Here is a 24,304-nt window from a genome sequence, read left to right as displayed (position 1 = left end):
ATCATGGGCTGGAGTACGAGGGAGCTCCGGGTTACTCCCCCAACTCAACGGTGTGCAACGACGCCGCATCACCCCACACCAAACGGCCACCTTCACCTAACAGGGCACACTGGTTCGTGCGACCTACCCGCAATGTCAGCCCGGGCTGCACAGAAGACGCAATTGAGAGCATCAGCCCCGGGCCCTCCGTCTCGAGCTCGAGCCGACGGTGGGGAAAGCCCGTGCCGACAGCACAGCACAGCACATACTCGTCCGACATAACCGGGCCTCTGTTTTCGACTTTTTGCCCAGTCACAACGGCGGAGGCCATCCGCTCTGGCCTCGGGGGAAAGGTCCGACACGGTGCACAGCCCCAGAGAGAGTGTGCGCGTGTCTGTGGCACGAACGCAACCGTGGGTTTCCGGTGCTCTTTAATTCCGGCGTCAATGCGGCTGGACCAGAGAGAGAGCTGTTTGGATAACGCGGGAAACGTTGCCCTCGTTGCGAGTTGTCAGTGGCCGTTCCCCGTCTTACGGCTGATCATCCGATGTCCGGCCGAGATGCTCTCGCATCTATTTATAAAGCTCTCACTGCTTGGTCATATTGCAAGGTGACGAGGCCAGTCATTTCTCTGGGTAGGGGAATCATCAGAGATCGCCAGGGTAGGAAGGGGAGGAAGTTTGAGTGACACCCCATGACTGGGAACAAACGACAATGACACAAGCCTGACGTGGCCGCCCGGTTTGATGATTGCGTGTTTGATACAACAAACACAAGAAGCTGGTGAACGGCAATGCACGGAGTTAAAAGAGGGCTCATCCCATCCAGAAAGACTGCCATCCTTCTTGAGACTCTTCAAACCCCTTTCACGTAACAACACCTGAATGCAAAGCACCCAAAGCACCATACACCAGAATGACCCGAAAACAAGGAAGGGGTTTGCACGTCTAGACATAGTATAGACGAAGACGACGGACCAACAGACAGACGCACCACGTTGGATGGAGCAGCAGCAGCAAAACACAAACGCCCATGCAACAACGACCAAAGAAGCAACGGCATATATTCCTACATGATCCCTCAAAACCCACATCCCACATTGCACCTTTCCTGTCCCTCCCCATCCGTGATTGCCAAGCGAAAGGACAAGTCGGCCCCACCGAGAACCACCGCCGCCGCTCCCCTCTAACCTGGGATCGCCCAGCCAGTCCCGGCAACCCAAAAGAAAAAGGAGAAAGAAACCTCTTGAAGCCCGAAGAAGCACCTCCTTTCCGGCCCGTCCAATCGAGCCCACCACCCAAACGCAGAAGACCCAAACCGACCCGGGATGTCTAAGGGGAGGACTTCGGAATGCCCGGACGGTGAATCGACGCGCAAGGAAGCTCTAACCCGTCACCTCAGCCCCTCCGGTCCCCGCTCCCCGAGCCACCAAAGTCCGGCTCGGGCACCGCTGCCTTCTTGTCCTTCCTCGGCTTGAAGACAAGCTCGGCCATGATCTGGATGTGGTCGGCCGGGAAGTGGTAGTTGGGGAAGCCCGGCACGCGCTTGAGGTGGTCGCGGTCGGGCGGGCCGAGCAGACTGACCACCTCGAGCGTGTTGGTCGAGTACCAAATGTAGTCGATGACCTCTGCGAAGCCGGGCACATAGTTGGTGAAGGTCAGCTCGTCGGGGGTGTCCTTGAGGTGCACATAGGCCGAGCGCATGCTGAAGGGGTGCTCGACGCCGTCGCGCGTGAAGCTGCCGTACTGGTGGTCGCCGAAGTCGCTGTGGTTGGGCGCGACACGCCCCATGGACAGAAGCTCGTAGACGCTGCTGTCGTGCGTCGAGTTGTAGTCGCCGCAGATGAGTAGCGGGATGTCGGTGTTGTTCCTGTACTCCTGCGACGGCCCCGGCTCGGGCAAGTCTGCGCGCTCCTCGCCTTCTTCGGCCGGCAGCTGGATCATCTTCTTATCCTTGAGCGGCGGCCACCGAGCGTACTTCTCCGCCAGCTTGGTGATGTTCTCCATGAGGATCGCCGTCTGCACGAGCTTGACATCGGCCAGCGTCGGCTCCCAAGCCAGGTGCGTGTTGGCGACGATGACCCGCGCGCCCGTCTGCCGGCTCTCGAAGAAGCAGATGAGGCCGATGTTGTCCTTGGGCATCACCCGGTTGAAGATGTCGTGATGGTTCTTCATGTCCGGCCGGTTGATGGCAATGTTGGCGTAGTCAAGGAGCTGCTTGTCGAGCAGGATCCACTTGCTGGCCTTGTAGAAGATGGCACAGCCGTCGACCGACTGCGCATCCTTCTCCGACATGGTCTTGGCTTTGGGCCTCGGCCAGTGCACCCCCTTGTAGCCATCCTGGGCCAGTTCCGGGCTGAAAAAGTCGCGGAACACGTCGGTCGCGATCTCCTGGAGACACAGCATGTCGGCGTCCTTGTCGCGGAGCTCTTGCATGATCCTCTGTTTCCGGTAATCCCACGAGAGCGCGGCTGGGGGCGTGTAGCCGTAGAGGGCACTCGTGGCGAACTTGTCGCAAAGGATATTCCATGAGAGGATCTTGATGCGCTCGAGGTTAGGCGACACATCTTCTTGCACCACGATCGCCTTTCTTTCTGCAGGAGGGATGGGCACTGCGGGGACTCGCATCGTAAGCATTTGGCTCTTCTTCTTTACCTCGTAGAAGAGCGGCTGGGTGGGGGAATGGGAAGGCTCACCTGGAGCTTTCAGAAGGAGCCGGTTCACCAAGCTCTTTGTGTCGCCGCCCATGATCTCTTGCTTCAGCGACGGGTCGAGAGGGTTGCCTTCGATGCCGAGCATTTCCAAGAGGTACAGCGATCCAACCTCGGAGGGCAGGTCGCGGATCTGGTTGTTGAAGAGATACAGCGACTTGAGGTTGGTGCACATGCCGATCTCGGGAGGGAGCTCCGTGAGCAGGTTGTGGGAGGCATCGAGATGGCGCAGGTGACGCAAACGCCCAATCTCGGCGGGGAGGTAAGTCAGGCGGTTGGAGGCGATGTAGAGCTCCTGCAAGAAGTCGTAAGCGAACAGCGGGGGTCCCAAGACACGCAGTCCCTGGCCGCTCATGTCGAGGTTGTACCAATCCTGCCGCTTGTTGGTCTTGTCCAGGCTCCAGGGCCGTCTCCTATCGTCCTCGCCGTCGACGGCAGGCCCGGCATCGGCCCCGGCGAGAGCGCCGCCGCTAATACCCCTGTTCTCGGCCGCCTTAAGCCTTGCATAAAAGTGAGGCTGGCTCTGCTCAGTCATAGTGGCATGCGCTCGTTCCGCCTCCTTGTGCAACCGCAACTGTTCTGCCCAGTGTTCCGTAATCTGTTGCGGCTGGCCGGTCCGGGAGGTGGACCCATGGCCGTTCTGCATCGCGCCCGCGGAGTAGGGACTCGCATTGGACAGGACGCCGCTCGAGAAGGCCGAATGGCCCATGAGGGCCGTGCCAGTGCCATGGCCGCCGTGGTCGGGCTGTATGCTCTGGTGGTGCTGAGCGTGGGCCTGGTGGGGGTGGGCCGGCTGCTGCTGGAAGTTGTACAGCATGGGCATGGTCTGCTGCCGGCCCGGCGCGCCATTGATGCGGGAGGTGTGCCCCTGCTGGTGGTTCTGGGCGTACATACCGCGCGTCGTGTTCTGGCTCGCGGAGCCGTGGGCGGGGGGGTTAGAAGGCGATGACGGCGGCTGGACGGCGGCGAGATGGGTAAGGATCGAGTTCAGAAAGAGCCCGTTGGCGATCTGCTCGCTAGAGATGCCGTTCGGCGAAAGCGGGTTCGAGAAGGAGTGCAACAGATGGCGGTGACCATCTGCCATCTACGGATAGCACTGCGGCGGGTCGGCGGGCGGCGGGAGAGGATAAGCGCGGGGAACGTCGAAGTCGGAGCGCGGGAGCAGCAAGGTTTGCATGGAGCAGAGCAAGATGTTTGTTGGGCATGGATGCAGTTATGGTGTTGGTTCGTCGGGTGCCGCAGCAGGTGACGGAGAGGTCGGCCGCGCTCGCTCAGAGAGCCATTCACTACTACGCTGAGTCAAGGCGAATCGCAAGTCGAACGTAACCAGAGATGTTCGCTGGGGTCGGTCGACTGGGCTCGCTTGGGGGAACAGGGTTGCCCCGCGGAGGTTCTGCGATGCGCGTGCACACTCTCGCTGGCAGAGGAACCGATGCCCGAGGGGTGGAAGTGGGTTCTTTTTTTATTCGTTTCCGTTTTCTTTGTTCGAGTTCGTCCGAACGCAAGTCTGGCAGAGAGAGAGAGAGCAACGGGTGAGTCAGCGCATTGGACAGTGCAAAGCCGGGAGCAGATGTGCTGATTCCTGGTGGTGGTGAGCAGGGAGGACGAGGAGGAGGATGAGCAGGAGGGGGGATCCGTGAGTGGATGTGTGAACAGGGAGGGACCTGAGCACGGCCGACGTTGACGATGGGCGGCTGCAGGCATTGCAAGCTGCAACAAGTGGCGTGGAGCGCCCAACGGTTCCAGCCTCCTCTCTCTCCCCCCACCACTCTCGCGCAGAAACTGCGCCATCTGGTCTCACCTGTGGAAAGAGAATGTGTACAACCTTTGACGGCAATAATGGAGGCGCTGCCAATCGATACTCTGGTGGAAGGATATGGTCTGCAATGGGTGGTGTGGGCTCAGCCGTGGATAGTGTCGGATGTGTGTCAATGCCTCCTGTTGTGGCCCGCTTTTCACTTGACGGACCGTGCACAGTGCAGCACAAGGGCAGCAGGGGGCACCTGCTGCTGTCCCCGTGCCGTCGTCGGGCCTGCTGACATAATGTGGTTGCTCACGTGACTGCAGCCGCCCTTCAGCCTCGCCTCGGGCGGGTGCCTCCACTTTGTACGACCTCCACAAGGGTTGCCCAGGCTGCCTGGCTCGAGCGCGGGGTGGTCCTGTCAGGTCAGCCAGAACCTCGCTCGAGCGCCAGGAGTTCCACGGAGCTTCCGCCGGCTGCAATTCCCGTGCAATTTTCCCACTCGTAGGTTGTGCTGCAACAAGACCCAGGCTCAATCAATTTGTGGTTCTGACTCGCAGCCTCTCGCTCTTCTGGGCGGCCTTACATAGTACCAAGTTCGTGTCTCCCGCCGATGATCCGGACACTTGTTTGTTTCCTTTCTTATTGTCTCATATTGTGCTTGTGCCTGAGCCAAACAGCCAAAACACTTGGCCCAGCCAGATGGAGGCTGGATTGGATGGTTTCGCATCGCGGTGTCTTGCCCGCGCGCGCTCCTGAAGCTCCAAACACAAGCCACAGGGGCTGGAAGATACTGGTTCCGTGGTGTCTGCCTCTACTGTGTAGAATTCAGCCACCGGCGACACATGACGATATTCTGCCATGCACGGCGACGACAAAGGATTGATGACTCGACGGGCGCAGCCAGACATCCAGACGATGCATGAAGCCGCATAGTGGCAAACCACCGCCTCCCCACAGCAGCCAACAGCAGCACCGTTGGATTTATCCTTCAATCAGTTTCCCATCGTAGTGTAGGGCCGGCATTCCAAAGACCAACCTGGCCAGCGATTCATTGGGATCTTGTTGGGGCCTCGGCAGGGACTTCCGACTTGGCTGCGAGCCTCGAAATAGCTCTCGGCACACGAACCCTTTACTCGAGTTAGTTAGCCTTCGCACCCGGGGACGACGCCAGGCGCTGGGGCGAGCCAGCGAAGGATTGCAATAGCTTGTGGCCCAGCTGCGAAAGCAGCATGATTTTCACTGCGCTCGGGCAGCATGGCTGGCGACACCATCGCAAGTGAACGGCGCAGCCGGTCAGACACGGCGGCCCGAGAGCGACGACCTCGCCCCTCAGGAGCATGTGCAAGGTCGATGAGGCCAATGAACATCCCGGGAGCGGCCTGTTCAAGTGTCTGGGGCCGATGCCGAGCAGGGGAACGCGCCAGGCTGGCCTCCACAAGACAGCCAATCCGGCGAAGGGGGACGGCGATGCGGGGAAGCCGACCACAGAACTGTCACCACACTTGCTCCACTCAATAGCACCGCAAAGGGAGGCCCAGGTGAAGTCGGCGGCCAGGACCGGGGGAAATCTGGGGGGGGAATCCGGGGTCGAAGGCCCTCTCGAGCATAGTGCGGGCTTTGGCAGGACCAGGAAGAGAACAAATGGAAAGGCCGTGCAACCGACTAACTTAGGTAGTTGATTATTGTCTCTCGCGTGTCCCTCTTCGTGTTAAATGCGAGATGTGCCCAAGCTTCGTGCGATCCATTTCTTGGATTTCCCTGTCCTACCTCAGGAAACCAACAGTCCTGCCAGGTGCTGCGGTCCCTTTTTTCCCCGTCGCTGCTTCATTTCGATACTCGATATATTCCTTCCGAAAATAAACCGCAACTGCAGCCAACAGCCCGCGCGGCAAGCCGCGAGTTGTTCTTGCTTTCGGACCGGTACGGCCGCTGAGCCCCACACAGAAACCAGCTGTGAGAGCGAGTGTCATCAGGTCCCCCCCCTCGGTCGTCACCCCTTTTGAGCCTCGCGGAGCGGCGGAGCGGCGGAGCCAGACGGCCGGGCGTGGCTCTTTAGAGGCTGTCCTCCCTCCCAGGCCTGCGTACTTGCCTACGCACGGTAATAGTTAAAGGCCGGAAGTGCCGCTCGCGCCATGCGGAGCGCCTTCTTGCGCCAGTCTCGCTCTCCGCAGGCGCCGGGCATACCGTTATCCCTAGACCGGCCATGGGCCATGCCGTTCGCAGGACGTTGAGCACACGCGGTCGAAAGAAGCACTTACACGCGGGCCAACCCCAGGTCGGACGAAGGACGGGCGCTGACGGTGTGACCCTCCCGACACCTGCAGTCGCGCCCGTCATTGCACTGCACCTCTTCGGCCTTCCGTGGCTTTTGGCAGCCCCGGATTCCACCCGGCCGTGACGACCTGTCGTCTTTTCGGGCAGAAACCTGAGAGGCCTGCCACCTGTCTGAGAAAACCGGGGCTAGGTAGCAGGCTCGGAGCGAGCGAAGCGAGGTGCCGTCGCAGGGATTTTTGGGTGGTAGTGTCTGGCACACCCGGTTGGTGGAAGCGACAGGGACACGAAACAGACCCAGACGCGGAAAGCTTCTAGAAAAGGGGCGGTGTCCAGGTCGGCGTCTCCGACCGTTCACCGGCGCCCCGTTGATCGGCTCGGACGGTTTCGCAACGAGCTGGGGGACGACGGAGCACCCACCCCGACCACTGGGCGGTTTCGTGGTCTGCCGCTGCGTGGGCTTTGCTTTGGTCGAGTTGAATCAATCAAGGCAGGCACGCGACGCAGGGACAATCTCCGCATGCGCCTTTGCAGCACGGCAGCCTCCATTGGAAAAGGTGAACGAAAAGGTCGGGTGCTGGGCCCGGGGACGAAGCGGTGCGCAAATCGAATCCGCCTTCAGCGCTCGTTAACGGTTGATTAGCGGCTGCACCCACTATACCTGTGGCACCCAGCCCACTGGAACGGGCGCCGCGGGCAAGCCAGGCGGGGCAGCGGCCCCCCTCTCCCTTCCCCCCGGGACCCCTGCTGACATCAAGGGACCGGGAAAAAGTTTCGCTTGGGAGCCAAAATGGAGTTCCTCTCCGGATACGCCGCCGCCAAGGCCCCCTATCTCACTTATGAGGTCGAGCGCTCGCACCACTCGCGCCACTCAAAGCCCGGTCGCTCCAATTCAACGTCTGGGACGGCAAAAAAGAAGCGATCGCGCATTCCGGGCCACACGAGGACAAGCAGTGCGAGCACCAGCAGCAGCGGCGGCCGCACTGAACACCAGGTGCCGCTGGCGCACTCCAGCGCAGGGGGCTTGCAACAGTTTCAATCGGCCAGCGGTGCTGGAGCCGACGGCGACGGAACCGATCCAGCTGTTGCTGCAGAGCCGACTGCCGAGCACCCGCATCATCACGAGCATCGGCATCACGAGCAGCCCCTGCAGCACCGCGGGCACGCCTCGCGCCGCGACTCGACGCGGGAGCGAGAGCGGGACCGGGAGGGGGAACGGATGACTGCGTCGCTCAAGTACTACCAGGACAAGCAGCTGCCGGCGACGCCCCGCCTCAACACGCACGACGCCAGCTCCAAGCACGCCGGCGCTGCCCACTCTCCCGAGACCGCGTCGGCGCGCACACCGGCCTCTGCGGGCGCCTTCGCTTCGGCCTCGCTTGGCAATTCCGGTACCGCCGTCGCCGCCGCCTCCTTGACCGACCGCCGCATGCTCCAGCAGTCCGCCATGTTTGCCTACTCGGACGGGGCCAAGCTGCCCCGCGCCGAGAGCGTGTCCAGCGTCTCGGGAGCCACCACGACGAGCAATCGCACGGTGCACTCGAACGAGCCGACGTCCGATTCCGCCCACCAACACCGGCAGTTCGTCGTCCGCAACGGACGGACCTATCTCGCAGACCCGACCTTACCGTATCCATTACCCGTCGACCTCGAAGAAATCCACCGCCAGAGCCTCAAAACCATGCTCCTGATGCAGCTGTTCGGGCGCCCCATCTGCTCGCCCGCCTTCGCCAACAAACCGCCGCCTCGGATATTGGAAGTCGGCTGCGGAACGGGCTTCTGGAGCATGATGTGCTACAGATACTACGAGGCGCGGGGCCAGCACGCCGACATGGCATTCACAGGCATCGACATCGCGTCCCTCCCTCCCAATTCGGGTCCCAGCAGCAGCGGGACGTCCTCCTCCTCCGCCGCCCAGGGGCCCGATCCCCGACCAGACAAGGACATGAATTGGCGATTCGTGCAGCACGACCTGCGCAAACTGCCGCTCCCCTTCCCGGACGAGAGCTTCGATTTCATCATGGTCAAGGACATGGCCCTGGCCATCACGATCCCCATGCAGCAAGGGCTGATCGAAGAGTACATCCGCGTGCTGCGGCCCGGCGGCACGCTCGAGATCTGGGAGACCGACCACATGCTGCGCATGCTGCGGCCGCACGTGCCGGATTCGGCCACCACGTCCGGACCCGCTGATGAGTCCACCACCACCACCACCACCAACACCAGCGAAGACGACGCCGACGCCACCAACCCCGAAGCCTCCGACGATCCCGACCACCACCACCACCAACAACAATCACAATCACAATCACAACCGCAACAAAAAGACCAGCGCGGCGGCGCCTACGTCATGACGGGCAACACGCCGCTCAGCACGCCGCTCAACAACTTCCTGGTCGAGTACAACGGGTGGGCGGCGCGGGCGCTCGAGGCGCGCGCGCTGTGCGCCATGCCCTGCACCGTCATCGGCCCGCTGCTGGTGCAGGAGGCCGAGGTGCTGACGGGCGTGGGCAGCCGCCGGCTGGCCGTGCCGCTGTCCGAGATCCGGTGGGAGCGCGAGGGCGTCGGCGGCGTCGTCACCAAGGACGGCAAGAGCTACGTCGAGACGGCCAGGACCGCGACGGCCCGCCGTGCCGCCGCCGGCGCCGGCGGCGGCGCAGGGGGGGCCGGGGGGGCGGACACCGGGACGGGGGCCGGGGCGGTGCCCGGGGCGGCCAAGGGCCTGGAGCCGGCGGCCGCGGCGCTGCGGCGCACCGCGCTGCTGACGGTCGTGCAGCAGATCCAGAGCCTCGAGCCCGTCCTGAGGGAGGTCAGCGGCAAGAGCCAGGACGAGTGGGATACCTGGCTCGGCAAGATGATGAACGACCTGGTCAAGGAGAACGGCACGTCCTGGGGCGAGTGTCTCGAGGTCGGCGCCTGGTGGGCGCGGAAGCGGTGATATTGTTGTTATTGGCGGGCATAACCTGGGAAGGTAAGGCCGGGGGTGAGTGGGTGAGAGAAGAGAAGAGATTGGTACTGAAGGAGCTGAAGTGGGCTGGCTACTCTTCGTTTTCCTTCTTTGTTTGCGCTCCTATGGGAAGATGGTTGTTTGGTTACTTGGCTCAACGAGGGTTTGGACACGGTCGATGTACGTTGTATGTTGCTGCCTGTGGGGGAAAGCTAGCTCGGTTACGGTCCGGTTCTATACTACATTCATGTGCTACGCTCCGTCGTATCTCTTCCTCAGCGTTCGGTACCGTTTGAGGTAGTATCTGGGAAACGTCATATGGTCAGTCATGGGTGGGAAGAGGCGGGTGAACAGCAAGCAACAAGTGATGAGAAAAAGATCGGAAAGGATAGGGCGGGGGGTCAATCCCTCGAGGTGCGGTCTGGGGGTGCGGGTAGCCCATCATTATGTATCGAAATTGGAGGTTTCCGGTGTATTGAAGCTGTCGTGCTGCTCTCCCTGCGAAGGTCCAGGCGTGTTTCCGTGATTTAAAAGATGGGGCTTGTGCCCGCATGTAGATGGGGTTGCTCCTGTAAGGGATGGTGTCGTGGTCCACGGCAACCTCGTACCGAGCGCAGAAGAAAGATGACTTACAGGGCCTCGATCTCTGTGGTATCACCCGGACAGCGTCAGCTTGATGTGACCCGGAATATTATGCCCCCTCCAGCGGCTTGTCACGTCATGTCTCTTTTGCCTCTGCGGTTGCCTGACTGGTGCCCTCACGAGCGACCCGAGGCATTGCCGAGGCCAGGCCGACAACGAGAATGGCCATGGTACCTTACCTTTCCTCACAAACTCTGCCCTCGCGATGCCCTGCCTGATCTCGTTCTCGTCGGTGAGGTGCGACTTCGCCATGAAGGCGCGGTGCAGCCGTGGCCGGAAGTAGTCGTAACCCTGAGGATACTCACGGCCGAGGAAGAGGAGCTCTGCGGTTGAGCCTCACGCCCGCGCGGGTAAGTAAGTGGATGCTCTCACTTGTGGGCAGGTTACACTCCAGGACGGGGAGTGTCGAAGAGATGAGATGGATGGACTTGCCCTTGTAGATGGCGATGACTTGCCTCCTCAGCTCGGGGTTGGGAGCCGGGGGCATTTCGAGTCGCGAGCGGAAAATATGCTCATGTAGTCTTTAGATACGGTTCATGTCTTGAGTTCGTAGTTGGGATGGGGCTCAATCGTGGGCATGCAGGGCACAGTGGTTCTGGCACCTTTCGAATGTGAGATGCAGGACGTCAGGGTTCAGTGACGCATGGGTGCGACCCTGCCTGGCTTGGCTAAGCGGTATCTTATCACACAACGCAACGCAGGTACGGAATGCCAGGTTGTAGAGCAGCAGATGTGAGGTATCACTCGACTTCTGCGGGCAAATCGGAAGGCATGTCTTTGTCCACAGGCTACCTGAAGATAGACTAGTGGTTTTTCGACATGGCATCATTCATCAGTTTTCCACGAGCCGTGAACCACAGCGGCTGCTGTCGGCATGCCAGGGGTGGCCCCCACATTGTCTCCTTCGCTCCCCGCCCTGCCGAGAGGCCGAGCCGATGGCGGCAGCCCGCAGCGGGCCAGGGAAGTAGGCGAGCGGAGGAAGTGCGCCAGACAACCTAACCTGGCACAGCTCCCTCCGCGTTGATGAGTGTGATGAAGTCGGCGTCGCCGAGACTGTAGTCCCTTCAGTTCAGTGCGACAAGGACACGTTCAATTGGCTCAACTTGGCTCAATTCGAGCATTCCGAAAACCTCGCGCAATGGCCGCAGTCCTCCCAGCGCCGCGCCTCAGACTGAGGCTCGTCGCCGAGAGGGTTTGTGGCACATTGCCGCATTCACATCCACGCCTGCGCCGGCCATTTTCAGCATCAGCAGTCCGCTCAAACTCAAGCTCGGAACCCACCACAAACCCTCCGCCGCCGCCGCCTCCGTCCCGATGGATCGCCGAGCTGCGCGCCCGCATCGGCAAGTGCATCATCTTCGGCTGCAGCCGCCAGCAGATCGCGCAGGCGGCCGTGGTGCTGCGCGCGCTGGCGACTGAGTGGAGGGAGCTGCTGGCCGGCAGCGAGGGCTTCCTGACCGGCGGCCGCCGCGGGCTGGACGGCCGGGAGATCGCCTGGGGGGAGATGGACACCTTCGTAGGTCGTCGGGCCTGACTACCTGAGTTGCTGCGCCGCGGTGCTCCAGCCGTATGGCAAGCAGAGCTGAGCTCAATGTGGCTGACGGTGAGATGGTGGGGATGAAACCAGGGCCACGTCAATAACGTCAACTACTACCGCTACGCCGAGTCGGCGCGCGTCAACTGGATCACCAACTTTGCCGTCCATGTGGACCCCAAGCATCGAGAGGAGTGGTCAGTCAAACCCGAGCTCTTTTTGTTGTCGATTACAGTCTCGGGTAGCTCCTAGTTGCTCCCGAGACGGTTCTTTTGCTCCCGACTTGTTCTCGATGCCACAATTAGGGGAAGGAAAGAACTAACTCGCATTGTTGAACAGGGCAGCGCTGATGTCGCCCAAGGCAACCGGGCTGATCATGCGCAGCCTGAAGGCCGACTTCAAGTTTGTACGTTTCCGTGACCCCGTGTCTCTCTCCTTTGGGTGTGTGGATGGATAAGCGACTCACACGCTGTGACGCAGCCGATGGTCTACCCCGACAAGATCTCGGTGTATCACAAACTACGGGCTCGGCCTGAAGGGGACCCGGCCCCGAGCTCCTTCTTCCTGGACTGCATTGTCTTGTCGCACCAGCACAGGCGGATCGCCTGCCGCTTGGAAGAGGACATCGTTGTGTACGATTACAGGGTGGGCGGGAAGACCAGCATGCCCGATTTCATGGTCGCGCTGTTCGACGAGACCTGGAAGTTGCAGGAGAGAGAGACGGTTCGGGCGAGGACAAGGATATGGGAGCTCATCCGGGCCGTGGAGAAGCTGGAGAAGGAAACGTGGGATCGACCAGACGCCGTTGAAGACATGGGGGGTTCCAAGAGCAGCGGCAATTCATGACTGAGGCGGTGTAGCTAGGCAGGCTTACGTCTCGCGTTGATGGACGGCGATCCCTTTCCATGTCCCCCGGGCGCATATCGCCTCGGCCGCGACGCATACCTCATCGGCCATATACAACAGAGGGGCTGACAACAGCACACACGTGTCCAGGCCTGGGAGGCCTGGGACTCGAACTCGAGGCTTTGATCTGGAGGTTGAAACTCGGCCTGTATTTGCTCCGAACCATTTCACCAACAAAGCACGGAGTAGTGGCCGGGATAACTCGTCGTCGACGCAGTAAAGTCACTGAGCGTCCTCTTCCGGCGCGCCGGTGTCGGCTCAGCCGCAATATTGTGCAGATCTATCCGAGAATGGAGATTTGGTGGTTGGGATCGTAGCCTCGGCGACGCGCAAGAAATCAATCCCGGGCACGGAGGGGCTTTTCTGACCCGACAAACAACGTCGGGAATGACTGTTCGGGTCCCTCGTGTGGTAACTTTTTCGGCCCAAGCTTGGAGCACCGCGTTTCGCAGCCTGTTGTTCCACTCACGCTCGGCTCTCTTCCCTACACGACGGGGTCAGCATTTTGTCGTTGTTCTTGAGCTTGAGTATTGACATAGGAGCCGCAACGCAGCGACGCCATGCGAGCCCGACCACATCGGTAGGTAAGTACCTTCACCTGCATGTTCGATAGAGCGGCGCGCGTCATTGCTCCATGTTGTTAAGGGCTGACACAAATGCCAAATTCCTCCAATCTAAGCCCGCTGAAATAAGGTGGTCAACCGAGACATGTCTCAAAGACTTCAGCGTGTAAGACGGACATTGGCCCGGTAGAACAGCACGATAACCCGCGGTTGGAGAGCTCGCAACGCTGTCTTACGGGCGCGTAACGAGCGCGTGACGAGTGAACTACAGTACTCCAGCAAATCCAAGCAGGTGACTGATGGGCTGTTGTTCTTCGGTGAGACTCTTGTGAGACCTGGCGGTATTGCTTACGCCCGAGGGCCTTTCTATGCAGGTGACAAGTCAGGGGCCCCGCAGCATTCGCCTCAATGGCCTTTTGGCAAATAAGTCTACACATGTTGTCATCCCTAGCTTGGGCTCTTCAATCATGTAACTCGAGAGCATAGGTTGCGTCCTAGTGTTAAGTGGTGACCTCGTGAAGATGTCTTGTCTGGACTACTCCCTTTCTCCTGAGCCGAGGGTCTGCCACTTCTATACCTCAGCATTATTGGGGGATTTCCTATGCATGCCCTCCATGGTGATTGCTGCCGCTCGATGTACAAGCGTGACTGGTAGGCTTAAACACAGCGTTGCCATAATTGATACGGGACGATCAGGTTTCCGCCCTTTTGTTTGTTTGCCTTTGCAGCGGCTGGAACGGAGCTGCTGCCTCTTCTGACAACTCAATCCCCGGGATGGAGGCGAGATTCGGCATGAATCTTGAACCGTCTTACAGCCTACACGATGTGGTCTTCCTCTTGCGGAGGTATTGGGAAGACATGGCGTCGAGGGAGAGTCGAGCCGGGGAAGGTATAAAGAGACCAGCGACGGCCGTGTTGGGACCAGTGTTCGCAAACCGCAAGCGACAACCAGAAAACTTCCAGCGCACATACGAACAACACAAGCACATCGTTTCCACTTGCACCATCGTCTTTTCCCAACTCAATCACCATGAAGCTCACCGTCGTCCTGGCCACCCTCGGCGCCGCCATTGCCATGGCCGCTCCGAACCCCGGCCCCGCTCCGGCTGCGGCCCCCGAGGCCGAGAAGGCGGCCGCGGCCGCTAAGAAGGCCCGCGACTGGAGCTGCCTCCCTCCCTCCTGCCAGGTGTCGGGCGTGAGTATCCCTCTCTCCTTGGCCGCTACTCAGCGCCCATACGAAACGGAGTAATTGCTAACCTCGGGAAAACTCTCGACACTCCGGTCGGCAGTGCGATTCCGGAAACTGCGCCTACTGGTGTGTAAGTGTCGGCTATCTCAGTTGCCCCCTGTGTGATCAAGTTTGAGGCTGGCGGCGCCGAATACATGCCTGACTGAAATACCTTGCCTGAAAACAGGAAGTCTGCGGCGTTTACTAAAGCGCTCGCTGGTTCCTGGCCGTCTCCAGGCTCTGGCGGGCTGTCTGCAGTTGACAATGGCGGTGGGAAATCTGGGGACTATCCGCGGAGAAGAATTTTGGTGCTGGGCCGAATCTCTGATTCTAGGGTGGTCTTGTCGACCCCGTTCATGCGCTTGAACTTCTTTTTTTGCAGTTGGATGCCGGTGCTTTCAGTTTGCTAGGCTTCTTCCTCGTCACAGTCTCTCCTGAAACCAGCGTGTTCCTGCCGCGTGGTTGGCCTCTGGCACTTCCAAGGCAGCCAGCGTGTGCCGAAATCAACTTTCAGGGGGCACTCAGGTGAGGGAGAGATGAAACCAAGTAAGGGCCAGGCAGTTGCAGCCAGGAATCACAGTCCTTACTCCAAGTTTACTCCTCGCCTGCTTGTCGTCGTGTGCTTTGCCCACATCCGTGCTGTGACGTCGTTGGGTGCCAATCTTGAACGGGTAATTAGTACGAAGGGGAATGGCAGCCGCCTTTCAGGCTGCCGAGAGTCATTCACAACCCAACTCCCGTCTATCATGTGCTCTGCTCTTCGAGCTGAACTTCCCAATTCATTGGGAGGAGCCCAATAGGTGTATGATTTGATTGCCTTGTCTCGTTCGCTTCCTGCGGTCTACCCCGACCTGACCGAAGCATTAAACTGGCCGAAACGAACTGAACGGCCATACCGGTACCCCTTGTGTGACTGCCGTTGCAGATGAGCTGTGATAAGATTCGACAGTACGATTGCCATCTCTGGGCTGCTGGGAATCGGGTCTTGACTGCTTTCCCGCCAGTCCTTTTCTCTGACGGTCACGTCAGTGCACATTGATTAATCTGGGAGCCAGTTGGTCTGGACTGGGCTTCAGTTACTAGGTGTGAAAGCCAGCAGTCGCGTGCCTCGACGCCGGCAACCTCGCAGTCTCATACTGGACGGACGTCACTGAGGTACATGGACGAATTACGGAGCACAATGCGAGGTGCCACAGCAGGCGCACCCATCGCCACATGGAGCTATACAGCGCTACTCTGTGTGCACACAGCGTAACTCAGGACCTAGGTCTGCGACGTGCAGTTAGACCGCTTCTGGCCGTTTCTGCAGGCTTGCAAATTGCCAAACCTTCTTCCACATCTCTTCGCTGACTACCAAAATCGAGCTCTGGCATACTATCAATGGCGTTGTGAGTACCCTAAGCACAGGGTCCCTGGACCGGCAGTCAGGTGGCCTGGAGGAGACAGTACGGCCGGCCTGCCCAGACACTGGGCAATGTCGCATGCTTTTGCCGCCGTCCTGGCGAGATTTGCTGACTGACCGGGCCCGGGCGCAAGGGCGTGCTCAGCCAGCAGACGAGTCAGCTGTGCAAAAAAGACGCGAGTGCTTAACTTACCTGCGTTATGACCTCCCCTCATCGACGTTCATCCCGCACCTAGTTTAAACAGGAAGGTGGCGTGTTAAAGCAGCACGCCACGAAGCACCACTACCGGGAGGGGTGGGCCCCGAGCATTCCGCCTGGCCAATGCAAACGGCCGGCTGTTTTCACAAATGCCGAACAGAGATCGCTCACTATGTACCGCAACCTCGGTGGAGGGGTGGGGTTGCATGGCCGTGATGCATCCCAGGGTCTCATGTGTGGTCCCTGTCTTCATAGTGAAGTGTGGCTGCTTGCTAAGGATATCAAGCGGCTGGGATCAGAGACAAGGGAAGCTTTCCCCATTGCCCCGATGATGACCATGGCACGGCGTCGCTGTGAAATCTGCAACGGGGAGTGCAAGCCGATGTTTACAAACGAACTACCGGCACATAGCTATAATACTGCGAGGTTACTGTGCGCTCTGGCAAGGCGTACGTCACGGGCACACAGGAAGTCGTTAAGGGATCCAGGACGCGCTGGCGGTGTGGCTCTGGCATGCGAGCATCGAAAGATTGCGGCAGCTGCAGCTGCTCGAAGTCGCTCGAAGGGATCGCAGTGATCGACAGCATCGCTACCACCTCCCCGCATACACAGTGCGAAATACTTATTGCGGTGCGGCCTGATTCGCTGATGTCTCCTGCATCGGCATTTCACGCTGCGGGAGCCCCACATCACGCCGCTGTCCTTGGAGTGATCCGTGCAGCAGCCTGATGAGGCTTGAGGTCCCAGACAGGACATCCACGCCGTCCAAACAGCAGAAGTGGCCAGCAATGCTGGCTCATACTCCTCTCAAGGTCACGGGTAACCGCTGCGACACTGACTAAGGTAGGCAGTTGAGGTTCATTGGCCGAGTAACTGATCGTATCGGCAAGCAAAGCCAGCGGTGCAACCGGAAGACGGGCGCTGAATTACTGTGCGAGGAGGTACAGACAGATATCTTCGATGTTTTGTCCCGCTGTCGTTGCCAGTACCTCCCTAGGCACCTTGTGTACTACAGATGACGGACGATGTGCTATCTACACCACGTTTATCGCAATCCGGACATCTGGCGGTCATTACATGTGCTCATGAGGCTAGTGTTGTGGATGCTTCCCCAGCAACTTCAAGAAACTGGGACTCGCCCCGTTACGGCGAAGTCCAGCCCAGCATGGATCCTGCTTGAATCGCAGGATCAATGGCCCAGCCGGTCATCTGGGCGAATGTTCGACGCCGCTGGAGACCTAGGACGGTTCTGCGGTGCGGCAGTTCTCCAAGCAGTAAAACCAGCGAAAATGCGAGGCGAGGTCGCGAGGAGAAAGATTGACATTGACCATCATGTCGAGAGTGCTTTGTTGCAAGCTTCATCCCGTTACTGTTCGGGCCTGACTCATCTCTGTGGCGGGAATGGCACGCAGCCAACGGCGTGCTGATGCGGGAAGGCACGGAGTTACGGTCATGCACCAGGTATTGTAAAGCTGACAGTGCGGTATTGGCCTACCGGAATAGCGATGGGAGCAACTTTGAACGTTCGGAGTACTGGCGTAATTTCGTTTTTGCTGGGGGCCCACACAGCCAGCTGACACTGTGCTGTTGTGGGCCACCCCAAATCCTCAGCCGCCAATCCTTTTTGTTTTAAATGCAAACCTGGACCAACCTGCGTCGCCCGAAACCCGGCCGCCCAGCAATTCGACGCTTTAATCGCAAACAGGCGTACGACCTACCCCTCGCTGCCACGAGACCCCAGGTTTTCGGTTCGGTGTGATTCAGGAAACGTTTAGATCGACTGGCTGTCATCGCGCCCGTCTCTTTCATCGTACAGCCCTTGCGAGTCTCCGGCCGCCGCCACTCGCTAGAGGAGGCAACGAAGGGACGTGGTCGCCCGGAACCGTGGGAAGCCAGGCAGATCTACAGCCCGCCGGTGCCCGCCACCCCAACTCAACAACCCCCCTCTCCTTCCCCTTCCCGACTCGGGCTGGCTCAGAACACGCTTCTGGGTCAGTCCGCGAATGCGCATGCCTCGCGCGTCAAATTCAGGAAAGCGACATCAGGGAGCAAGCAACCAGCGCGACACCCGCCATGAGAATGGCCTGGTAGGGCCCGGCAGGCGCGTCGTCAAGCAGAAGAGCCAAACCCAGCTCGATGGCGGCCTCAAGCCCGCCGCCGACAATGCCTCGATCCCTCCCGTGCCCGCCGTTCCCGCGACTGCGAATGGTTCCGCCGCGAGTCCCGATGACATGGCGCCCGAACACAAGGCGACCGAGTTGTTGCGGCGGGGGTCGCTAGGCACCTACTCTGAGTCCTCGTCGGCCGATTCCGTCCCCGCCCCGGCCGCGGCGCATGCCGTTCCCGAAGAAGCCCACCGACGGATCGATGTCAACGATGCAAAGAACACCAATGTGCACCGCGACCCCGGTCCCGTGGACCTCGTCATCACCGTGCTGCGAGCCTGCCCGCTTCAGGATACCATTGCCATTCTCATCATCCTCATGCAAGCGTCGCCCGCCGTGCTGGCCGCCATCTATATGCTCTTCACCTGCCTGACCTTCGTTCCCCCCGTGACCACCAGCTCCGGCCTCAGCGTCGCCGAGATTTTTGACGGGAGCCAGGGCACCCCTTCGTTGACGACCCTGATCTGCATGGACGTGATAATGTTGCTCATCTGGCTGTTTCTCTGGGCTCCCATGCAGCAGTTCATTCTCGACCTCGCCCAGGTGGTCATCTCCTTGACCCTGGGCGGTGGCGGCGGCTCTTCGCGGCAGGGAACGACGAGCAACATCATGCTCTGTGTTGCGCTGGTGGGCGTGTCTCATTGGACCAAGTACGCGAAGTGGGACGGCCTGTCTCGCCTGACAGCCATATTTGGTTCCAATCGTTTCCTGCCCTCGGACGCGGAGCGGAGCGTGCGGGCGTTCGACAAGAAGGGGCCTTACGGATGGGTGCGGAGCGTTTTGGCCATCCATATTCTCACCCAGGGTCTCGTTCGGTGCATCCGGGAGTGGTACTTGCGCAGGGAACGACGGGACCTGCAGTCCCACGGCCTGCTGGATCCTGAATCGGGCAAATCGGTGTCTTTCTCGGCCGAGGGCTGCTCCGACGTCGCGCTCATGGCGGCCGACAGCGACGCTCACCTGCAGACGAGCGTGGCTCACCTCTCCAGCAAGAAGAGACGGAAACAGAGTGCCCAGGTCCGGATCCGACAGCCTCTGTGGGCCGCACTCGCCAGCACCAAGATCGTCATGGTCAAGGAGTACGAGTTGCAGCACGCAACGAGCGAGTCCGCTGGCACGGACGCCACGGATATTCACAACCTCGGCAACGCACCCTTCCACACCCAGCCCGAGCAAATCTGGATCTGCTACGTCGGCTGCGATGAAGTCTGCTTCAACACCAGCCACTTCCTTGATGTTCGAGAAGAGGAGGCAGCTCGGGAAGCCAGCAAGCCGGGCGTCGACACTTCCAAGCCGTTCTACGTCAGGGTCAACAACGCTATTTGGCAACCAACACGCATCATCCCGATCGAGAACCCCGAGGAGGAGAATCACCAGGGCACGCGGTGGACCGGCGACATCTACGGACTGACTCCTCTGTCGAATTACGAGTGCGAGTTTGTCAGCACGCGGACCGGCGAGGTGATCTTCTCCACCAGCGTCAGGACGGTCCCGGCGAAAAGCAAGGACCCCGAAGCCGCCTCCACTCCCGCCGGCAATCCGCGGTCGCACGCACGACACGACTCCCCGGCGACGACTCTGAGGGCGTCGATCGCGGCCGCCGAGCTCAAATTGGCCGATGAGAAAGCTCGCCTCAAGGCTGTCCGGAAGGACAATAACCGCCGACTAAACGCCGCGAGAAAGGAGATCGAGAAGCTCTCGTTAGCCGTTCAATCCGCCGGCGGTGACGACGAGAAGCTGAGGCAGAAGATTGCACAGAACAAGATCCAGGAGAAGCGGGCCGAGGAATCCATCTCGGAGCTCCAAGCGCAGCTGAAGGAGCTCGAGACCGTGCCGGATGACTTGGTCAATGAGCATCGCGCAAAGCACAGCGCTTGGATCGCCGAGAAGGCCAGGTTCGACCAGGCTCGTGCAGATTTTAAGAGCTTCAAGGCATCGATCGATAAGCAGATCAAGTCGCTCGAGGAGGAGAGTTCCAGTCTCCGGGCCAAGAGGAACAAGATCGCCGCACGCATCGCCAAGGTCGACAACGAACACGCGCGCATCACGGACGCCAACGCGCGCGGCCTGAACGAGGTCGAACGCCGCCGACAGGAGCGTGCCGAGCTCAAGGCTGAGCTTGCTCGGGCCGAGCAGAACATTAGCGATAGGATCCAGGCACTGCGCGCCAGTAACGCTGCGAAGCAGGCCCAGGTCCACGAGATGGCCAGCCAAATGCAGGCGTACCTGGCCAGCTTCCAGGACGAAATGGCTCCTCAGCCCAGCCACTTTGTGCCGCCACCGGCGCACTGGGGCCCGCCGCCGGCGGCTCCGTTCACGGCTGCCCAACCGGTTTGGCCGCCGGTGTCCATGCCGGCGCAAGTCACTCCTCTGCTCCCCGCCGCACAGCTCTCAGCCTTCTCCACCCCGGCCCAGCCCGTCCTGAGCACCCCGCCGCACCACCGGACTAGAGGTCGCTCGTCGTCGATGCTGAGCAATGTCTCGGGCTTCACGCAGTCGACCGACGAGGAGGAGCACGACAGCGGTAGCGCCAACAACGCCGCCACCGTTGTCGGGGCGCCCAGCAGTGGCGACCGCCGCCGCGGTGGCCACCTCGGCGGCGCGCACGGGAAGTCCGCGCCGTCTGCCCTGCGGAGCCCGCCGGGGTTCCACGCCAAGGCGGGATCGGCGTCCGGGTCGGGCTCCTCGGGGTCGGCGTCGGGCTTCGGCTCCGGCTCGGGCCGCAGTAGCGTGCGGTCTGGCAGCGGGAGCGGTGCCAGTCTTGGGGAGGTGGCCAGTCCTGTCTGAGATTGAGGCGTTGTGTGTCGGGGCTGTGATATGTCTTGGCACCGTCCTCGTCCTCGTTTCTCCTCTGCCGTACATTGGTTCTGGCAATATGCGGGGTTGCGCTCTGTTCGCTTCGCTGTTTGGCCCGCTTGACGATTGGCAAAGCATATCGAGTCTGCGTGTTCGGCGGTGTTGTCTCAGCCTCGGAAAGAAGCGGGTCCACCCTTTGTCGCACAGCGGTCTATATATAGATGCTTTGGATTAGCCGTGGTCAAATGCTCAAAAGTTGCTGGCTTTATTCTGCTGTTGACCCGCTGCGGTCTTGGTCCTCGGAGTCCGTCCACGTGCTTGTGCTACCCGGCTCGATAGACAACCCCGTCCCTGCCCCCCGTCCCGTCCCGTCCCGTCGTTCATGGTGTGCCACCTCAGCCATGTCACAGAGTCAGAAGGTACTGTACCATGTCGGACCGACCACGCGGCAAGGTCGAACATGCGACGGATGAACAGACTGTGTTCATGCCTGGCGGACGACATTGCGTAGTACCTTGGTAACACGGCTGCTGCCGGAAATGGGGCCTCGTCTCCCCTCCCACTGGCCCTCGCTTGCTCACTCCAGCCGATTTCCTGTAGCGGCGCATGCTCTGATCTGGGATTCACTCATCCTAAGTTTTCCAGGAATACCGAGGCCACTCCTCGTCCTGTCCCCCAGACTGGCAGTCTCTACAGCTTGCTGCCCCTGCCGCTCCACCCACTTGATGTTGCCCCTTTGAATACCTGCGCGCGAATTCAAAGCCAAAGCCAGTGTCGGACTGCCAAGTAATCAGCATTTGTTCATAGAATGCGCATTAAGGGCTCGCTGGAGGGGAAGAAGTCGGCGCAGCAACCAGCATGAAACCCTGATACTTGACTATTACGGGCTTTAGATTGCTTTAACTCGGAGCTACTAAGAGGTGAGAAATGAGCAGAGTAGGCCTTTTGAATTAGGGAAATGGGACGCCGTCTCATCACTGGCGGCACGCAAGGCTTCTTCGACCCCGAGGACCCGGACCGGATCAGGTCGCACAAGAGGCATGACGACTATTCTCTGGAGCGCGTGCGCGAGTGGTGGGACAGCAAGCATGCCGAGGATGAGTCTGTCGAGGATGGACCTGTCGAGGACAAGAGTTGAGTTTGGGTTTCCCTTGAGCGTGGGTTATGGGTTTGTCGCTCGTCGGCTGCTCGTCAGGGCTTCCCTCGGTTGTTGATTTTCCTGCTGTTCCTCTCATTGAATCAGAACGGTCTGCATGTTTCCCTCGATACTTAGAACTTCTCTTCGCCGCTGCTTGCTCGGTCCTTTGTCAGATTTGGTCTTCGAATCTCGCTGCTGATCTAAACATCTCAAAAACAAGAGCGAATGATCGACTCACACTCTGTTGCTACCACACCAAGATAGAGAAATGCCTGATCGCACACGCGGTGAACGCTGCTCGTAAGAGAGAGCAAAAATCGGTTTGTTGTCTGATGTGGGCCAGCGGACCAAAACAGCACGAAAACCGATCTGCAATTCGTGGCTATGCATTGCCATGTGTCACTGGAAACAGCCGATGTTCGTGTTATTCGTGTTATTCTGGGCGGCGATGCTGTGCTCAACTCAGAACTCAGTCGAGGTTGCCCAGCTTGGAAGGTGGCCGGCCTGTTGGCGGCGGGCTTCATCAATTTGCAAGCCAACAATCCGTCCGCAGGTAGCATCCTGGAGTCTGGAGGCCCTCTGTACTGCGTCGAGCCAGGAAGGAGGCGGTGCCTGCCCGGGGTGCCTGGGGAACCACAGAGCCTCCGTTGTTTCGGGGGTCAGGCTGAACCGGGTTGCTGTGGCCGAGGCTGCGTTCCACAAGGAGGCAGGAGGGATGGATCATAGGTATCCATGGATGCAAGTGGAATGTCCCACGTCCCCAGATTCGGTGGCCACAGCCTAACTCTCAGATCTCCGGTGGCGCTCACTCCGGGGAAGGAGCAGCCCAGGAACAGGAAGTGACATCCGAAGGGAACCGTTGACCGCATCCCCGCCCCTTCCCGGTGCAGAGCCTGAGCAAGGTAAACTGACGGGCTGCGGCGAAGCCCGTCTAAGACGCTCTGTGCCGAACGAGAAGCCGGCTCATATAATAAGACTGCCAACCTGCCTAACAGTCCTCCTATCCTTTTCCTCTCCTGCATCCCACCCGCTTCGTGATAAAATCCAGTCGCTCGTTGTATCCGTCCCGTCCTCTCGCTTCCTCTCGCACAACCCCTCAGACAACCTTCGCCATGAAGTACACCGTCGCCCTGCTTGCCCTCACGGCCGGCATCTCGGCCCAGGACATCAGCATCCTACCGGAGTGCTCGCGGCAATGCATCCTCGACGCCATCGGCAAGACGTCGTGCGCCGCCACCGACTTTGCCTGTGCCTGCAAGAACATGGACGTCATCAAGGCGAGCGCCACCCCGTGCGTGGTCCAGAAGTGCGGCATCGACACGGCCCTGAGTGCGTCGGCCTCTTCTTGCCTTGTTGCACACCCCGCCCGCAGCCGCTTCCCACCCTTCTTTACTAACCCCCGGTTCCCTGCTCCCCGTTCCCCAAATAAACAGACCAAGTCCTCCCCGCCACGGAGAAGTTCTGCGCCGCCGTCGGCTCCGGCTCCAGTTCCAGCTCCGCCTCCAGCTCCAACAAGCCGACCGCCGCCGCAACCACCACCACCACCGCTGCCGCCGCCACCGCCTCTACCACCGCGCCCCCGGCTGTCGAGCCCACCGGTGCCACCGCCGGCGCCGCCCCCTCCAACTGCGCCCCTGCTTTGACTCCTCCTCCTTTTTCGTCCTCCCCCTCGTCCACCTCGACCGGGTCCCCCTCCGCGCCGGGCTCCTTCGTCACGTCGGCGGCGACCACGACTGTGTCGACCGCCGGCAGCACCGCCGCCCCCTCGCCTTCGGCCTCGGTGCATACCGCGGGCGCGGCGCGCGGGTGTGTCGGCGGGCTGGGGATGCTTGTTTTAGGCGTCGTTGCGGCGCTGTGAGTTTTGTTTGAGGGCGTGAATGGAACAGCTTCTCGCTCCTGGGTGCGAGCCTGGGACGTTTGGGTGCGGCCAACCCATTTTCGTCAAAATCCATTTCGCCATCTGTTGGCATGTCAGTTCTCGGTTCGGAAGCAGAATCTGACACGGTGCAGGGGAAGTCCTGCATACCACCATTGCTCATTCGCGTCCCAATGCTTCAAAGCGTTATTGCTTGTCGCCGGT

At 60.2% G+C, this 24,304-nt stretch overlaps 8 protein-coding genes across 8 annotated transcripts; 6 read left to right on the top strand and 2 right to left on the bottom strand.

The window, feature by feature from the left end:
• Nucleotides 1-1,224: 1,224 nt before the first annotated feature.
• On the bottom strand, nt 1,225-3,880 carry THITE_2108092 (uncharacterized protein). The gene is made up of 2 exons (XM_003649473.1): nt 2,675-3,880; nt 1,225-2,590 (listed from the first exon to the last, which is right to left on the bottom strand). Exons 1-2 carry the CDS (start codon nt 3,771-3,773, stop codon nt 1,377-1,379), a joined length of 2,313 nt encoding a protein of 770 aa, XP_003649521.1. The 5' UTR covers nt 3,774-3,880; the 3' UTR covers nt 1,225-1,376.
• Nucleotides 3,881-7,494: 3,614 nt separating this feature from the next.
• Nucleotides 7,495-9,908, top strand: THITE_2074114 (uncharacterized protein; the record flags this gene model as incomplete). Its single annotated transcript, XM_003649472.1, has 2 exons — nt 7,495-9,165; nt 9,199-9,908. 2 exons carry the CDS (start codon nt 7,495-7,497, stop codon nt 9,640-9,642), a joined length of 2,115 nt encoding a protein of 704 aa, XP_003649520.1. The 3' UTR covers nt 9,643-9,908.
• Nucleotides 9,909-10,280: 372 nt separating this feature from the next.
• Nucleotides 10,281-10,780, bottom strand: THITE_154681 (uncharacterized protein; the record flags this gene model as incomplete). Its single annotated transcript, XM_003649471.1, has 3 exons — nt 10,281-10,297; nt 10,473-10,616; nt 10,666-10,780. The coding sequence occupies 3 exons, from the start codon at nt 10,778-10,780 to the stop codon at nt 10,281-10,283; spliced, it is 276 nt and encodes a 91-aa protein (XP_003649519.1).
• A 486-nt stretch (nt 10,781-11,266) lies between these two features.
• On the top strand, nt 11,267-12,832 carry THITE_2108089 (uncharacterized protein). The gene is made up of 4 exons (XM_003649470.1): nt 11,267-11,809; nt 11,921-12,024; nt 12,167-12,233; nt 12,308-12,832. The coding sequence occupies exons 1-4, from the start codon at nt 11,432-11,434 to the stop codon at nt 12,671-12,673; spliced, it is 915 nt and encodes a 304-aa protein (XP_003649518.1). The 5' UTR covers nt 11,267-11,431; the 3' UTR covers nt 12,674-12,832.
• A 1,494-nt stretch (nt 12,833-14,326) lies between these two features.
• Nucleotides 14,327-14,732, top strand: THITE_2084692 (uncharacterized protein; the record flags this gene model as incomplete). Its single annotated transcript, XM_003649469.1, has 3 exons — nt 14,327-14,491; nt 14,586-14,615; nt 14,712-14,732. The coding sequence occupies 3 exons, from the start codon at nt 14,327-14,329 to the stop codon at nt 14,730-14,732; spliced, it is 216 nt and encodes a 71-aa protein (XP_003649517.1).
• Nucleotides 14,733-18,031: 3,299 nt separating this feature from the next.
• Nucleotides 18,032-21,206, top strand: THITE_2108087 (uncharacterized protein). The gene has a single exon (XM_003649468.1). It carries the CDS (start codon nt 18,135-18,137, stop codon nt 21,075-21,077), a length of 2,943 nt encoding a protein of 980 aa, XP_003649516.1. The 5' UTR covers nt 18,032-18,134; the 3' UTR covers nt 21,078-21,206.
• A 798-nt stretch (nt 21,207-22,004) lies between these two features.
• THITE_2108085 (uncharacterized protein) lies at nt 22,005-22,474 on the top strand. The gene has a single exon (XM_003649467.1). It carries the CDS (start codon nt 22,045-22,047, stop codon nt 22,222-22,224), a length of 180 nt encoding a protein of 59 aa, XP_003649515.1. The 5' UTR covers nt 22,005-22,044; the 3' UTR covers nt 22,225-22,474.
• A 690-nt stretch (nt 22,475-23,164) lies between these two features.
• THITE_2108084 (uncharacterized protein) lies at nt 23,165-23,952 on the top strand. Its single transcript, XM_003649466.1, has one exon. The coding sequence runs from the start codon at nt 23,337-23,339 to the stop codon at nt 23,865-23,867; it is 531 nt and encodes a 176-aa protein (XP_003649514.1). The 5' UTR covers nt 23,165-23,336; the 3' UTR covers nt 23,868-23,952.
• The last annotated feature ends 352 nt before the right edge of the window (nt 23,953-24,304 follow it).

Source organism: Thermothielavioides terrestris, chromosome 1 (genome assembly GCF_000226115.1).
Source record: "Thermothielavioides terrestris NRRL 8126 chromosome 1, complete sequence".
Taxonomy (NCBI): Eukaryota; Fungi; Ascomycota; class Sordariomycetes; order Sordariales; family Chaetomiaceae; genus Thermothielavioides; species Thermothielavioides terrestris.
Note: the sequence above shows the minus strand (reverse complement) of the source record. Positions and strands in the feature narration are given on the sequence as shown.

Coding starts and splice junctions, on each gene's coding strand:
- THITE_2108084 (XM_003649466.1), top strand. CDS start 23,337: ATGAAGTACACCGTCGCCCTGCTTGCCCTCACGGCCGGCATCTCGGCC.
- THITE_2108089 (XM_003649470.1), top strand. CDS start 11,432: ATGGCCGCAGTCCTCCCAGCGCCGCGCCTCAGACTGAGGCTCGTCGCC. Junction 12,025..12,166: donor CCCAAGCATCGAGAGGAGTG/GTCAGTCAAACC, acceptor ATTGTTGAACAG/GGCAGCGCTGATGTCGCCCA. Junction 12,234..12,307: donor TGAAGGCCGACTTCAAGTTT/GTACGTTTCCGT, acceptor GCTGTGACGCAG/CCGATGGTCTACCCCGACAA.
- THITE_2108092 (XM_003649473.1), bottom strand. CDS start 3,773: ATGGCAGATGGTCACCGCCATCTGTTGCACTCCTTCTCGAACCCGCTT. Junction 2,591..2,674: donor GCTCCTTCTGAAAGCTCCAG/GTGAGCCTTCCC, acceptor GAGTCCCCGCAG/TGCCCATCCCTCCTGCAGAA.
- THITE_2108085 (XM_003649467.1), top strand. CDS start 22,045: ATGGGACGCCGTCTCATCACTGGCGGCACGCAAGGCTTCTTCGACCCC.
- THITE_2108087 (XM_003649468.1), top strand. CDS start 18,135: ATGCCTCGCGCGTCAAATTCAGGAAAGCGACATCAGGGAGCAAGCAAC.